Source organism: Oncorhynchus clarkii, chromosome 5 (assembly GCF_045791955.1).
Source record: "Oncorhynchus clarkii lewisi isolate Uvic-CL-2024 chromosome 5, UVic_Ocla_1.0, whole genome shotgun sequence".
In the NCBI taxonomy this organism is placed as follows: Eukaryota; Metazoa; Chordata; class Actinopteri; order Salmoniformes; family Salmonidae; genus Oncorhynchus; species Oncorhynchus clarkii.
This window is the reverse complement of record NC_092151.1, coordinates 20,826,519-20,841,911: the sequence shown is the minus strand read 5'-3', so window position 1 is coordinate 20,841,911 and position 15,393 is coordinate 20,826,519. Positions and strand designations below refer to the sequence as shown.

General features: G+C 45.7%; 1 protein-coding gene across 2 annotated transcripts in view; it reads left to right on the top strand.

Moving 5' to 3' along the window:
• The window catches only part of LOC139408508 (G protein-coupled receptor kinase 3-like), a 99,447-nt gene that overhangs the window by 24,712 nt on the left and 59,342 nt on the right, over positions 1-15,393 (top strand). Inside the window, exons 3-5 of one of the 2 annotated variants that reach the window (XM_071152483.1) lie at positions 14,020-14,093; positions 14,593-14,694; positions 14,939-15,013. In XM_071152483.1, the coding sequence (XP_071008584.1) occupies positions 14,020-14,093; positions 14,593-14,694; positions 14,939-15,013 (251 nt within the window). Of the gene's footprint in view, positions 1-14,019; positions 14,094-14,321; positions 14,350-14,592; positions 14,695-14,938; positions 15,014-15,393 lie in introns of those variants that run through there. The other variant, XM_071152484.1, reaches the window with a different exon arrangement.

The window sequence follows — 15,393 nt, the reverse complement described above, 5'->3', positions numbered from 1 at the left end:
AAACATGTTTACATTGCCAAAGCAAGTGAAATAGATAATAAACCAAATAGTGTTGCACAGTGTATACCTGTACCACAGTAATATCATGGAATCGACACCTCATGATACCAACATTTTAGAATACTATATTGCCCTACCGATCTAAAGAACCCACTGGCGCCTGTTAGAAAATGTCAAAGTTAGTTTTGTTTTTAAATTCAGCTGAATGTTTTGAAGCAACAGCCACTAGTCTTTTGTATGCGTCGGTCCAATAAAGGCAGCTGTAATGAGCCAGCCGGCAGCCGTTACCCACCTGATTCTCTCTGGCCACTCTATTTTAAATATAATTTAGCCATGATGGCGAGCGGAGATGAGTCTTCTGTTATGTGACATATTGGAGCAGCGCACAGAGCAAGCAAAGGTGAGCGATTGTATTATTTCATCCCTGGTAGGACCAAAGAGCACAGGCCAGTCTGAGTAGGCTCTGCAATTTCTCTGTCTCGGTGAGTGTCAGAGAGGAGAAATAGAGCACAGCTTCTTCAAAGCCATGCCTGCAGCTTTACAGCAAAGTAAAAGGGCGTGTCTCTAGCTCAAATGAAAAAAATCCCCCCTATTACTAGAGCTACCTTTTCTCTTCCTTTGCGATTTTTCATGCATTTAATTTATTTTAACCAACTATGTCGCGGGCCGTTTTTGAAACTAAACCCGGGTTGGTAATTATTGGTTTGACAAACCATTGTTTAGTCATGTTACCAAGCTAACAACCTGCGAACTTGGCAGGACGTCTAGGCAGATTTGATTGGCACAGGAAGAAAGGACAAGGGTCTGCTTCTCCACTCATGAGATGTATTTTAAAGGTACAGTGCATTAGGAAAGTATTCAGACCCCTTGACTTTTTCAACATTTTGTTATGTTACAGCCTTACTCTAAAATGGATTAAATTGTTTTTTCCCCTCATCAATCGACAAACAATACCCCATAATGACAAGCAAAAACAGCTTTTTAGAAATGTTTGCACATTTGATTAAAAAAACTGAAATATCACGTTTACATAAGTATTCAGACCCTTGTACTCAGTACTTTGTTGAAGCACCTTTACAGCCTCGAGTCTTCTTTGGTATGACGCTACAAGCTTGGCAAACCTGTGTTTGGGGAGTTTCTCCCATTTCTTCTCTGCAGATCCTCTCTAGCTCTATCAGGTTGGATGGGGAGCATTGCTGCAGAGCTATTTTCAAGTATCTCCAGAGATGTTCAATCGGGTTCAAGTCCAGGCTCTGGCTGGGCCACTCAAAGATATTTAGAGACTATTCCCGAAGCCAGTCCTGCGTTGTCTTGGCTGTGTGCTTAGGGTTGTTGTCCTGTTGGAAGGTGAACCTTCGCCCTAGTCTGAGGTCCTGAACGCTCTGGAGCAGGTTTTCATCAAGGATCTCTGTACTTTGATCCATATCCCTAGATCCTGACTAGTCTCCCAGTCTCTGCTGCTGAAAAACATCCCCACAGCATAATGCTGCCACTCATGTTTTACTGTAGGGATGGTGCCAGGTTTACTCCAGATGTGACGCTTGGCATTCAGGTGAAAGAGTTCAATCTTTTTGTCATCAGACAGGAGAATCTTGTTTCTCATGGTCTGAGAGTCCTTTTGGTGCCTTTTGGCAAACTCCAAGTGGGCTGTCATGTGCCTTTTACTGAGAGTGGCTTCCATCTGGCAACTCTACCATAAAGGCCTGATTGGCGGAGTACTGCAGAGATGGTTGTCCTTCTGGAAGGTTCTCCCATCTCCACAGAGGAACTCTGGAGCTCTGTCACAGTGACCATCGGGTTTTTGGTCACCTCCCTGACCAAGGCCCTTCTCCGTCAATTGCTTAGTTTGTCCAGGGGGCCAACTCTAGGGAGAGTCTTGGTGGTTCCAAACTTCTTCCATTTAAGAATGATGGAAGCCACTGTGTTCTTGGGGACCTTCAATGCTGCATAATTTGTTTTGGTACCCTTCCCCAGATCTGTGCCATGACACAGTCCTGTCTCAGAGCTCTATGGACAATTCCTTCGACCTCATGGCTTGGTTTTTGCTCTGACATGCACTCTCATCTTTGTAACCTATATAGACAGGTGTGTGCCTTTCCAAATAATGTCCAATCAATTGATTTTACCACAGGTGGACTCCAATCAAACATCTCAAGGATGATCAATGGAAACAGGACGCACAGAATCTCTATTTCGAGTAGGGATGCATGATATATCGGTGGACGTATCGGAATTGGTTAATATTAGCTAAAAATGCCAACATCGGTATCGGCCCAGTGTCTAATTTACCAATGTCAAAACTGACGTGCAGACCTATATAACATGACGTAATGATGCCATGTAAAATGTTTCGTTATAGGTGCAACACAGCATTCCTAACCTAACCCACAATGTCTGCTGTGTGGATCAAGCAGTCAAGTCGAGCAGTCATTTGAAACAGTAAGACCATTTCAGCGAGACACCTCACAGGCAAAATCCATTAACACCAAGATAATGGAATTCATTGTCCTTGACAATCAACCGTTCTCTGTCATGGGTGATGTTGGCTTTCGCACCAGTACACACAACCAAGTGTCGCTATTACTGTGTAATAGCGTCACTGCTATTAGCTTCACGACTGACGTTTGGACCAGCGATATCAGCCCCATGAGCATGCTGAGTCTGACAGCACAGTAGCTTGTCTAGGATTTCGTACTGAGGAAAGTTGTATTGCATGCTCATGAATATGCTGGTTGTCATACCGCTGCTGCCATTTCAATGGCATTTGAGAACATTTGTGAAACTTGGAAACATGAAAACACTCCTAGCTCCATTTGAACAACTGACTGGAGAAATAAGCTCATCAACTGTGTCTGCAGCAGACGTGATACCGTCTGTCATGGCATTGAAACGCCTGCTCAACAAAACTTCCCACACAGGCTGTGAACAAGTAATTGTCACCACCATGCTCGATGCTAGGTACAAGGATCGCTACTTCGGCGAAGACAAGAAACAGGGTTTACGTGAAATGTTAGACACAGCTGGACAAGATCGAAATGGACACAGTGACAGTGCGCTCCGAGGAAGAGAGGCCACGGACAGACAGAGCTGGACAAGATAGAAATGGACACAGTGACCGTGCGCTCCGAGGAAGAGAGGCCACAGACCGACAGAGCTGGACAAGATGGAAACTGACACAGTGACCGTGCGCTCCAAGGAAGAGAGGCCACAGACAGACAGAGCTGGACAAGATAGAAATGGACACAGTGACCGTGCGCTCCGAGGAAGAGAGGCCACAGACAGACAGACAGCTGGACAAGATAGAAATGGACACAGTGACAGTGCGCTCCGAGGAAGAGAGGCCACGGACAGACAGAGCTGGACAAGATGGAAACTGACACAGTGACAGTGCGCTCCGAGGAAGAGAGGCCACAGACAGACAGACAGCTGGACAAGATAGAAATGGACACAGTGGCCGTGCGCTCCGAGGAAGAGAGGCCACGGACAGACAGAGCTGGACAAGATGGAAACTGACACAGTGACAGTGTGCTCCGAGGAAGAGAGGCCACGGACAGACAGACAGCTGGACAAGATAGAAATGGACACAGTGACCGTGCGCTCCGAGGAAGAGAGGCCACGGACAGACAGAGCTGAAACTTCACTGCTTGACATGTATGATGAAATCCTGGTTGAGACTGAACAAAGAAACAGCACAGCAAGTAAGTGAAATAAATAGGTTTTGATTATATTTTACTGGTAATGGGGACATACGTAAATGCCAACAAAATAACTTTGTGTGTGACACGTGTATTTAACTAGGCAAGTCAGTTAACAAATTCTTATTTACAATGACGGCCAACCCCGGACGACGCTGGGCCAATTGTGCACTGTCCCATGGGACTCCCAATCACTGCCTGATGTGATACAGCCTGGATTCGAACTAGGGACTGTAGTGACGCCTCTTGCACTGAGATGCTGTGCCTTAGACCGCTGTGTCCATGTGTGTGTGTTAACTATTTAACTGTAGTAGAATGCTTAAAAGTCCGCTAAAATGTTTAATATTGGTTATCGGTATCTTTTTTTTTGGCAAGGAAAATATTGGATATCAGCCATAAATGTCGTATCAGTGCATCTTTAGTTTCGAGTCTCATAGCAAAAGGTCTGAATACTTATGTAAATAATGTATTTCTGTTTTTGAATTTGAATACATTTTCAAAAAATTCTAAACCTGTTTTCTTCTTGTCAATATGGGGTATTGTGTTTAGCTAGCTAGCTATTTCACTTCGGTTACACCAGCCTCATCTCGGGAGTTGATAGGCTTGAAGTCATAAACAGTGCAATGCTTGAAGCATAACGAAGAGCTGCTCGCAAAACGCACTAAAGTGCTGTTTGAATGAATGCTTACGAGCCTGCTGCTGCCTACCACCGCTCAGTCAGATACTTGTATGCTCAGTCAGATTATATGCAACGCAGGACACGCTAGATAAACTAGTAATATCATCAACCATGTGTAGTTAACTAGTGATTATGATTGATTGATTGTTTTTTATAAGATAAGTTTAATGCTAGCTAGCAACTTACCTTGGCTTACTGCATTCACATAACAGGCAGTCAGTCTCCTTGTGGAGTACAAAGAGAGGCAGGTGGTTATAGCGTTGGACCAGTTAACTGTAAGGTTGCAAGATTGGATCCCTCGAGCTGACAAGGTGAAAATCTGTCGTTCCGCCCCTGAACGAGGCAGTTAATAGTTCTTAACTGATTTGCCTAGTTAAATAAAGATTAAATAAAGGTGTAAAAAAATCCGTTTCCAGAAATACCGATTTCCGATTGTTATGAAAACTTGAAATCGGCCCTAATTAATCGGTTGACCTCTACTATAGGTTAACTTGCATTAATTTGTGGAATTAAATTGCTGCGTTTGTTTTTATCACACGAGCACAGCATACAGCCTAGTTTGAGGAGTGGAATAGCCTACCACCTGTCAGACAGCGTGAGAGTAGCTCCTCAAAAAAGCTCTAGGCTACTGGAGGGAAGCCTGCTTGTGTGTCAGCACAGTCATTGCAGAACAAATAACAATTCTAAGTGCAATGCGTGTTAACTTTGGTGACCACGATTTTAAAAGGAGCTATTTTTCTTTCTCAATCTCCCCTCGTAATGCGCTCCTCCAGTTTTCCATTCAGATGCATAGTCAACGGTCGGCTGTCTGGGGTCTATCAGCTCATCACGCACCACTTAGACCCCAGACAGCCGACCGTTGACAAAGTGGTGCGTGATGAGTTGATAGACCCCAGACAGCCGACCGTTGACTATCAGCTCATCACGCACCACTTTGTCAACGGTCGGCTGTCTGGGGTCTATCAGCTCATCACGCACCACTTTGTCAACGGTCGGCTGTCTGGGGTCTATCAGCTCATCACGCACCACTTTGTCAACGGTCGGCTGTCTGGGGTCTATCAGCTCATCACGCACCACTTTGTCAACGGTCGGCTGTCTGGGGTCTATCAGCTCATCACGCACCACTTTGTCAACGGTCGGCTGTCTGGGGTCTATCAGCTCATCACGCACCACTTTGTCAACGGTCGGCTGTCTGGGGTCTATCAGCTCATCACGCACCACTTTGTCAACGGTCGGCTGTCTGGGGTCTATCAGCTCATCACGCACCACTTTGTCAACGGTCGGCTGTCTGGGGTCTATCAGCTCATCACGCACCACTTTGCAATGTTAGCTTGAGGCAGTACAAATGTTTGAAACCTAAACATTTTACATTACTTCAAATAATGAGGCATGTCTTATGTTGCTTCAGAGTAGCCAAAATACAACCTTAGAAACTTGGAGGCAATTATTTTATAAAGACCAGCATTTCTCTCCTATTATATTGATTTTCATATCAACTTTCTATTCGTTGTCCAGAAGCCAAAGGCACAATCCTCGTCATATTAACAACCCATCCTAGTAGTTGCATCTTTAGATTCCCCCTCTAAGTTTCTATCTCTGTCACATATGGAACTGCTAGCATTAGGTGCCCTGTTTAGAATTGTGTTTTCCGCCTGTTGCATTTTGGCAAATGTTTGAAGATGAGGTTTTGTTAGCTGCTTCATTACTGGAGTTTCATGTTCAGTAATAGGCTATAGCCGTCTCACTGTTCGACGATAGGCTTGCTAATGTTTCATGTTTCCGTTAAGCTCTTAATGAAAAATGTCTGGTCCTTGTATGACCGCTTAATGGGGGTCTGCTTAATGAGGGTCTGTTAGTCGGCAGCAAAATTCACCCAAATTTGTTTCCCTACTTTGTATAGTCGCTCGCTCTCGCTGTCTCGCTCTCGCTGTCGCGCTCTCGCTGTCTCGCTCTCGCTGTCTCGCTCTCCTCTCTCCCTCACTGGGCTGGTGAGATAGAGATGCCATTGCAGACAGAAGTGTGTAGTAATGGTGGGAGAGTTAGCTCTGTGTCAAGGCCCTATATACCTGTACTACAGAGGGAAATGATGCTTCACGATGCACATCAACCCTGTCACCTCTCTGCCTGGACCATCTCACTGTCTTTTGCTGCTATACCTCCACATCAAATGGCATCTGCCACAACACACTCTCTAAGAGGGGGGGGGGGGCATCTGTGAGTGAGCGTATAGGGGGGTGAGCATCTGTGAGTGAGCGTATAGGGGGGTGAGCATCTGTGAGTGAGCGTATAGGGGGGTGAGCATCTGTGAGTGAGCGTATAGGAGGGTGAGCATCTGTGAGTGAGTGAGCGCATAGGGGTGTGAGCATCTGTGAGTGAGCGAATAGGGGGGTGAGCATCTGTGAGTGAGCGCATAGGGGTGTGAGCATCTGTGAGTGAGCGTATAGGGGGGTGAGTGTATAGGGGGGTGAGCATCTGTGAGTGAGCATATAGGGGGGGTGTATCTGTGTGTGAGCGTATTGGGGGGTGCGTCTGTGTGTGAGCGTATAGGGGGTGTGTGTGAGCGTATAGGGGGGGTGCGTCTGTGTGTGAGCGTATAGGGGGGGTGCGTCTGTGTGTGAGCGTATAGGGGGTGTGTGTGAGCGTATAGGGGGTGTGCGTCTGTGTGTGAGCGTATAGGGGGGTGCATCTGTGTGAGCTTATAGGGGGGGTGTGTCTGTATTTGAGCGTATGGGGGGGTGCGTCTGTGTTTGCGTGTATAGGGGGTTGCGTCTGTGTTTGAGCGTATAGGGCGGGTGCGTCTGTGTTTGAGCGTATAGGGGAGGTGTGTCTGTGTGCGAGCGTATGGGGGGGGTGCGTCTGTGTGCGAGCGTATGGGGGGGTGCGTCTGTGTGCGAGCGTATGGGGGGGTGCGTCTGTGTGCGAGCGTATGGGGGGGTGCGTCTGTGTGCGAGCGTATGGGGGGTCCGTCTGTGTTTGAGTGTATGGGGGGTCCGTCTGTGTGTGAGCGTATTGGGGGGGTGCGTCTGTGTGTGAGCGTATAGGGGGTGTGCGTCTGTGTGTGAGCGTATAGGGGGTGTGCGTCTGTGTTAGAGCGTATTGGGGGTGAGTCTGTATTTGAGCGTATAGGGGGGGTGCGTCTGTGTGAGCTTATAGGGGGGGTGCGTCTGTATTTGAACGTATAGGGCGGTGCGTCTGTGTGAGCGTATGGGGGGGGTGCGTCTGTGTTTGAGCGTATAGGGGGATGCGTCTGTGTTTGAGCGTATATGTTTGTGTGAGCATATAGGGCGGATCTCTGTGTGAGCATATTTGGGGGGGGGGGGGGGGGGGTGTGTGTATCTGTGTGAGCTTTTAGGGGGCGTGTATCTGTGTGTTAGCGTGTAGGGGGGGGGGGGGGGTGTTTCTGTGTGTGAGAGTATAGGGGGTAGGGGTTTATCTGTGTGTTAGTGTATCTGGGGGGGGGGGGGGGGGGGTTCTGTGCGGGAATGTATCGGGGGGGTGGTGTTTCTGTGTGCGAGCGTATGGAGGGGGATGTTTCTGTGTGTGAGCCTTTAGGGGGGTGTATCTGTGTGTGAGCGTATGGGGGGGTTTATCTGCGTGTTAGCGTATCGGGGGGGGGGGGGGGGGGTTCTGTGTGCTAGCGTATAGGGGGGGTGTATCTGTGTGTGTTTATCTGTGTGTGTGAGTGTATGTGTAGCTAGTAGTGATGCACCGAAATGACATTTTTATCCAATATTTTTCTTGCCAGAAAAGCGATACCGATATTTACCATTTTTGGGACCTTTTAAACATTCTAGTACAGTCAAATAGTTAACACACACACATGGACGTAGCAGTCTACGGAACTGCATCTCAGTGCAAGAGGCATCACTACAGTCCCTGGTTCGAATCCAGACTGTATCACATCTGGCAGTGATTGGGAGTCCCATAGGGTGGTGCACAATTTGCCCAGCGTCGTCCATGTCTGGCCGGGGTAGGCCATCATTGTAAATAAGAATTTGTTCTTAATTGACTTACCTAAATGAAGGTTACACACACCACACTGACCAAAAAGTTATTTTGTTGGCATTTATGCTTGTCCCCATTACCAGTAAAACATAATCAAAACCTATTTCTTTCACTTGCAGTGTTGTTTCCTTGTTCATTTGTTCAGTCTTTTCATTCTCATCCAGGATACTATGGAATGCTGTTTGGGTCTTTGCATGTCAAATATGCTTGTTGACCAATCAGGACCTGAATATGACACATAATAAAAAAATGTACCCCCTTTTTCTCCCCAATTTTCGTGGTATCCAATTGTCAGTCGTTACTGTCTTGTCTCATCGCTACAACTCCCGTACGGGCTCGGGAGAGACTAAGGTCAAGAGCCACGCGTCCTCCGAAACACAACCCAACCAAGCCACACTGCTTCTTAACACAGCGCGCATCCAACCCGGAAGCCAGCCATACCAATGTGTCGGAGGAAACACCGTACGCCTGGTCCGTGTGTACTGCGCCCGGCCCACTACAGGAGTCGCTAGTGCGCGATGAGACAAGGATATCCCTACCGGCCCAAACCCTCCCTAACCCAGACGACGCTAGGCCAATTGTGCGTCGCCCCATGGACCTCCCGGTTGCGGCTGGCTGCGACAGAGCCTGGGCTCGAACCCAGAGTCTCTGGTGGCACAGATAGCACTGCTTAGACCACTGCGTCACCTGTGAGGCAACGTGTACATTTTTTACGTAGTTATTGCATTGATTACACTATCACTCGTATTTCATATGTCACAACGGTTCATCGATACGTATGCTATGATGCTGGTAAAGTTGTCTCGTGCACCTACAATGCTGGTCATTTAAAAAGCTAGCTAGCTCATGGATGCAAACAATGTTCTTCCCCAAAAACATAGCAAAACGACATAATCTGTTTCAGTAGCTATAGTTAGCTAGCTAACTAACTATATAGCTAGGTGTCATCTAAAATAACCCTAATTTACAAGACAGTTCTTATTTTATTATTGGTGGTCGGACCCATCTATGTGAATAGTGGACTTTGCGGTTAGCCTTCAAAATAAAAGTATGTCCATTGACAGTGATGCAAATCAATACATATTGTATAATTATGCCATAATTGGAATAGATCATGCTAAACGAGGTTGGAATGTTGTTATATAAAATCAACAAAAGACAATTTTGTTAATTTGACAAATCTATTGAAATCACACTGGATGTATTATACTTGAGAATTGCATTGGGGGCATACTTATTTCACTGCACAGCCTTACCTATGGATTGTAGATAAATTACATGGGGTATCAGTCTACTCAGTGCCACCAAGAGAACATTTGCGTCATAGCTCTTATTGCGGGACTCTGTAACAACAGTGAATTGAGACATTTATTGTCAACCTATGTATATTGAACACTATTCCAGAGGAAAAACAATACTGCGTGGGTGTTTTGGAGTCTGATAACTCTGAGGATGTTGGGAAAAAATATTTTGGGTATTGAGTAGACTGATACCTCATTTCATTGATCCCCAATCCTTAGGTAAAGCTGTACAGTGCAATATGAATGTCAATACACACAATAGGCTGACTGGGGAGGTGATTTCACACAGTGACCGTCCTGAGATAAGAGCTACAATGCTAATATTTGTGTAAACTCTTCACAGTTCTGTTCTTTGGGTGTCACCGAGTAGACTGATACCCCATTTCATTGCTTCACATTCCAAACTTGTTTAACATTACCTTGTCTAAATATGACATGATTCCACAAATTGTAACCTTCTGCATCACTTTCAAAGAGGTACTTTTATTTTGAAGGCAAACTGCAAATTCCACTATTGTGCCAAATCCTTATTGTGGCTACCTTCACAAAACATAACCAGGTCCGGTCGAGCCTCACTAGCCATATGAAGCTAACTGGCTGCTTATAACGTTAGCTTTGGGCAACAGGGTTAAGTAGCTGGCTAGCTATGTATTATTTCATGAACTGAAGTTCAATTTCAATAGGCGAACAACAAGTGGCTACCTAGCTAATACTTAATCACAAGGATTCCTAAATCATTGCTAAGAATAATGAAAATGACTGCAGTTTCTACTGGGCATTGCTTTCAGGCTGGTTCTATTGGTGCTAGCTTATTACCAGCTAAAGCTAGCTACCCCAGAAGATGTGGTCGAACAAATGCTTTATTCCCAATGCGGTATTGTAAACACATCGCTCGTGGCTGGTGTTTGCTTGTTTGCCTACTTTTGTACAGCATTGACAGTGTTACTGATAGTTGTGGTGGCGTTTGGCTTGCACGTACAGCATTGACAGTGTTACTGATAGTTGTGGTGGCGTTTGGCTTGCACGTACAGCGTTGACAGTGTTACTGATAGTTGTGGTGGCGTTTGGCTTGCACGTACAGCGTTGACAGTGTTACTGATAGTTGTGGTGGCGTTTGGCTTGCACGTACAGCATTGACAGTGTTACTGATAGTTGTGGTGGCGTTTGGCTTGCACGTACAGCATTGACAGTGTTACTGATAGTTGTGGTGGCGTTTGGCTTGCACGTACAGCATTGACCGTGTTGCTGATAGTTGTGGTGGCGTTTGGCTTGCACGTACAGCATTGACAGTGTTACTGATAGTTGTGGTGGCGTTTGGCTTGCACGTGCAAATTCAGAACACACAACATTGTATAATAGAGCTGTTATTAGAGCTGTTATTAGAGCTGTTATTTGATGTGTCAAATGCTTCAAATAGTGTTATTGTCAAATAGTGTGGTTTGATGTCGATCTTTTTTTGACACGCAAAGACCCAAACGACATTCCATAGTATGTTGTGAAGCTAATAGCAGTGACGCAATTACTGTGTAACTCTGGTAGGGCAACGTGTACCGGTGCTCGACCAGTCGGCGAAAGCCAACATCACCCATTTCAGAGAACGGTTGATTGTCAAAGGCAATGAATTCCATTATCTTGGTGTTAATGGATTTCGCCTGTGAGGTGTCTCGCTGAAATGTTCTTACTCTTTCAAATGACTTGTTGACTGCTTGATCCACACAGCGGACATTTTGGGCTAGGTTAGGAATGCTGTGTTGCACACGTGCTGTGTTGCAAATTTTACTTGCCATCATTATGTCATGTAGACCTACGTTACCTACGTTACGGTCTGCACATCAGCGTTAAACTGGACATCGGGCTGATACAGATGTTGGCATTTTTAGATAATATCGGCCGATTCTGATATGTTCACCGATAGGGATGCACGATATAGTAGCTAGCTTATCAATTAGCCTTTAACTGAATCAATAAGCACAGCAGTAGTAAGCAGGTTATCTTTCTCTCCTCTTTTCCACTTTGCCTTTTGGTCTCTACCTCCTGAGGTTATGAAGAGACACTGCTCACAACCGCTCCGTTAACAACCGCACACTCAGTCATATCGTGTGTGTGTGTGTGTGTGTGTGTGTGTGTGTGTGTGTGTGTGTGTGTGTGTGTGTGTGTGTGTGTGTGTGTGTGTGTGTGTGTGTGTGTGTGTGTGTGTGTGTGTGTGTGTGTGTGTGTGTGTGTGTGTGTGTGTGTGTGTGTGTGTGTGGGAGCGGGTGTGTGTGTGTGTGGGAGCGGGTGTTTTTTTGTATGTGTTACTGTGAGATGGCCCCGTGCTTTAAATAACCTCTTCTTCCTTTGTTATGGAGGACAGAGTTAACGTGTGTGTGGAGTGAGAGTCACTCAATCATAGAGAAGTGAAAATGCCAATCTCCTAAAATCCACTGTCCCCTGATCCCTTCTCTTCTACCATTCTTCTTACTTACATCCTCATCTCTCCTATCCTCTCTCCTAACCTATAGTAGCTTAGTTTCTCTCAAGGTTTCTACCTAGGCAGGGATTTCCCACTGGCCGTTGTCACCTGTGCTTCTTGGTGGAGAATTAAACCTAGCAGCTCACAGCTCACAATCAATTTATCAGATTGTGTTTGATAGTGCGTCATTGACTCTTTAATCAGTAGTGTGGCAAAATAAATAATGATTTGGAGGAAAGGGGGAAGAGGGAGGTGATTGAAGTGTCAAGAGAAAAGGGCTCGTAGGCTAGTTGTTGTTTTTCACCTCGGGTGTGCTCAACCACGTGTTTTTCACCACAGAGGGGTGTGCTCAACCACGTGTTTTTCACCACAGAGGGGTGTGCTCAGCCGCGTGTTTTTCACCACAGAGGGGTGTGCTCAGCCGTGTGCTTTTCACCACAGAGCTAGTTAGTCACCAACGCTGTTAGTTGGTAAACTCAGAGCATTTCGCTCTCAGAGCGTTCAGAGTGCACACTGGACGCTCTGGCCAAGGAGTAGGGTTGATCCGAGCGTTCTGATCTGACAACAGCAGTCAAGCTGGTTAGGCTGTTTTCATGTTATCCAGAGCTTTGGTGACTAACTGTGCTGCTGGCAACAATTTAATAAAACCTTTTTTTGCCAACGCTTACTGACACCGGACATCTGAAATCGGAGTAGATAGCCAGAGCTACGTCTATCGACAGTTGTCACACTGACATCATAACCATTCTATTGAAATAGTTACTTGCAAAGTGGAATCTTTTATTTAGACATGTAGCTAGCTAGCTAGCTAGCTAGCTAAACAATGAAGCATAATCCCAACTCACAACTTTACTACCCTGCATGTCACTAACCAACAAGGTTCAATGTTAGTTAGCTAACATTAGGCTATAACTAGCAATGCAAATGGCTTTTGAGATACAAATAATATTACTAAACAGGTCAGACAAGTAACGTTAGCCAGCTAGCTGACAAAATTTGAAACCTGTAATATCAGAAAATGTAGCTAGCTAGACTCTCTTGCATGGATGGACTTCTCCCTCTCTGTCACGGATGCCATGGTTGCCCTTAATTTGAAGATGTAATCTGGAGACAGGTGTTTTTTTTACAACATCCTTGTGTGTTCTCTTTACGACTCTCCATATTTGCATACGTTCAAATGGCTCTCATGTGAAATAGTGACGCCAACATACGCCACCTAGCTTCCTGAAACCAGCCACATATATATATTTACTCTAATAAGCAAAAATATACTTCCACAACAGACATGAACTTTTATTTTCACTGATTGTCATCTGAGATGTGAAATATCTCTGCTGATGATGATGTGGTGTATCGGCTGTAACAACACATGCACACGTGCCGTGAAGGCTATGATGAGGTTACCGTGGCAACACACAGGCTTTTTTTGCGAGCTGTTCAGATGGGCTTCAGTAGATTGTGTGTGTGTCCTAGTGTGTGTAAACGTTTGTGTCAGTGATACGTAGATAATAATGCAGACAATAGAGATGTAAGATGACGCTCACCCCCTGTAATTGTGGTCCATTTCAAGCACATTGCAATGTGTGTGTCTGATAGGGGATTTGCTCAATGAGATGAGGACATTGTTCTCTTACTAAGGCTAATCCACTAGAAAGGCCTACTTCTCAAAATGAAAGGTGTATGTGTGTGTGCAGACCCCAGAAGCTTTATTTACAATGATATTACCTTTCCTACTTTTAGTTAGGTCAAAACACACACACACACACACAACACACACACACACACACACACACACACACACACACACACACACACACACACCTAAAGCTGATGTCATAATGTCAAAGAAACAACTCTGACAGTGTGTATGTGTTTTCTCTGTTTCAGGGTTTCTGCTGTTCAAGGATTTTTGTTTGAATGAAATAGATGAGGCCGTACCACAGCTCAAGTTCTACGAAGAAGTGAGAGAAACACACACCTCTATCTCTGTCTGCCTTTCTCGTTCTCTCTCCTCTGCCTTTCTCTCTCTCCCCCCTCTGTCTGCCTTTCTCTCTCTCTCCCCTCTGTCTGTCTGTCTGCCTCTCTCTCTCTCTCTCTCTCTCTCTCTCTCTCTCCTCTGTCTGCCTTTCTCTCTCTCTCCTCTGTCTGCCTTTCTCTCTTTCCCCTCTATCTGCCTCTCTCTCTGAGGCCGTACCACAGCTCAAGTTCTACGAAGAAGTGAGAGACACACACCTCTATCTCTGTCTGCCTTTCTCTCTCTCTCCCCTCTGTATGTCTCTCTCTCTCTCTCTCCCCCCTGTCTGTGTCTGTCTGTCTCTGTCTCGCTCTCTCCCTCTCTGTAGTCAGTGGTTAGAGAGCAGAAGTCTAGTGTGTGTCAGTTGTATTAAAGGTCATGTGAGATGTTTGAGATTAGGCTAATTCCATGGTGTTTCAGAGGAAGTGTATGTGTGTGTGTGTCAGATTAAGGACTACGAGAAGTTGGATTCTGAAGAGGAGCGGTTGTGTCGTAGCAGACAGATCTATGATGGATACATCATGAAGGAACTCCTCTCCTGTTCACATGTAAGGTCAACATGGGAAAACCAACACAGTGTAACAAACTCCCCTAAAATGCTGTCCTCTCTCAGGGAGGAGGTTGACATGAATTAACACAATGCAACACCCCAACCTATCTAAAACACTTTACATGGTATACTGGACTGGAAATGACTGTCACATGACCCTCCTCTCTCTCTCCTCCACCCCCCATACTCTTCTCCATTCCCCCTTCTCTCTCTGTCTTGCTCTCGATCTCTCTCTCTCTCAGGCCTTCTCTAAGAAAGCAGTAGACCACGTTCAGACTCACCTGGCCAAGAAACAGGTGCCTCCCTCTCTCTTTCAGGTAAGGAACACGCACACAAATTGCAGCACCAATCTAACTCCTGTGTGTCTCTGTGCCGTCTCACATAGTGGGGTTCCGACACACACACACCTTAACCTAGTTCTATTATTATGATTATCATGACCATTGGTATTTATCCTGCAACTTGTTACTTTTACCCCTGTTTATATGTACATGTCTACCACAATCCCTCCAGTACCCCTGTTTACATGTACATGTCTACTACAATCCCTCAAGTACCCCTGTTTACATGTACATGACTACCATAATCCCTCCAGTACCCCTGTCTACCACAATCCCTCCAGTACCCCTGTTTACATGTACATGACTACCACAATCCCTCCAGTACCCCTGTCTACCACAATCCCTCCAGTACCCCT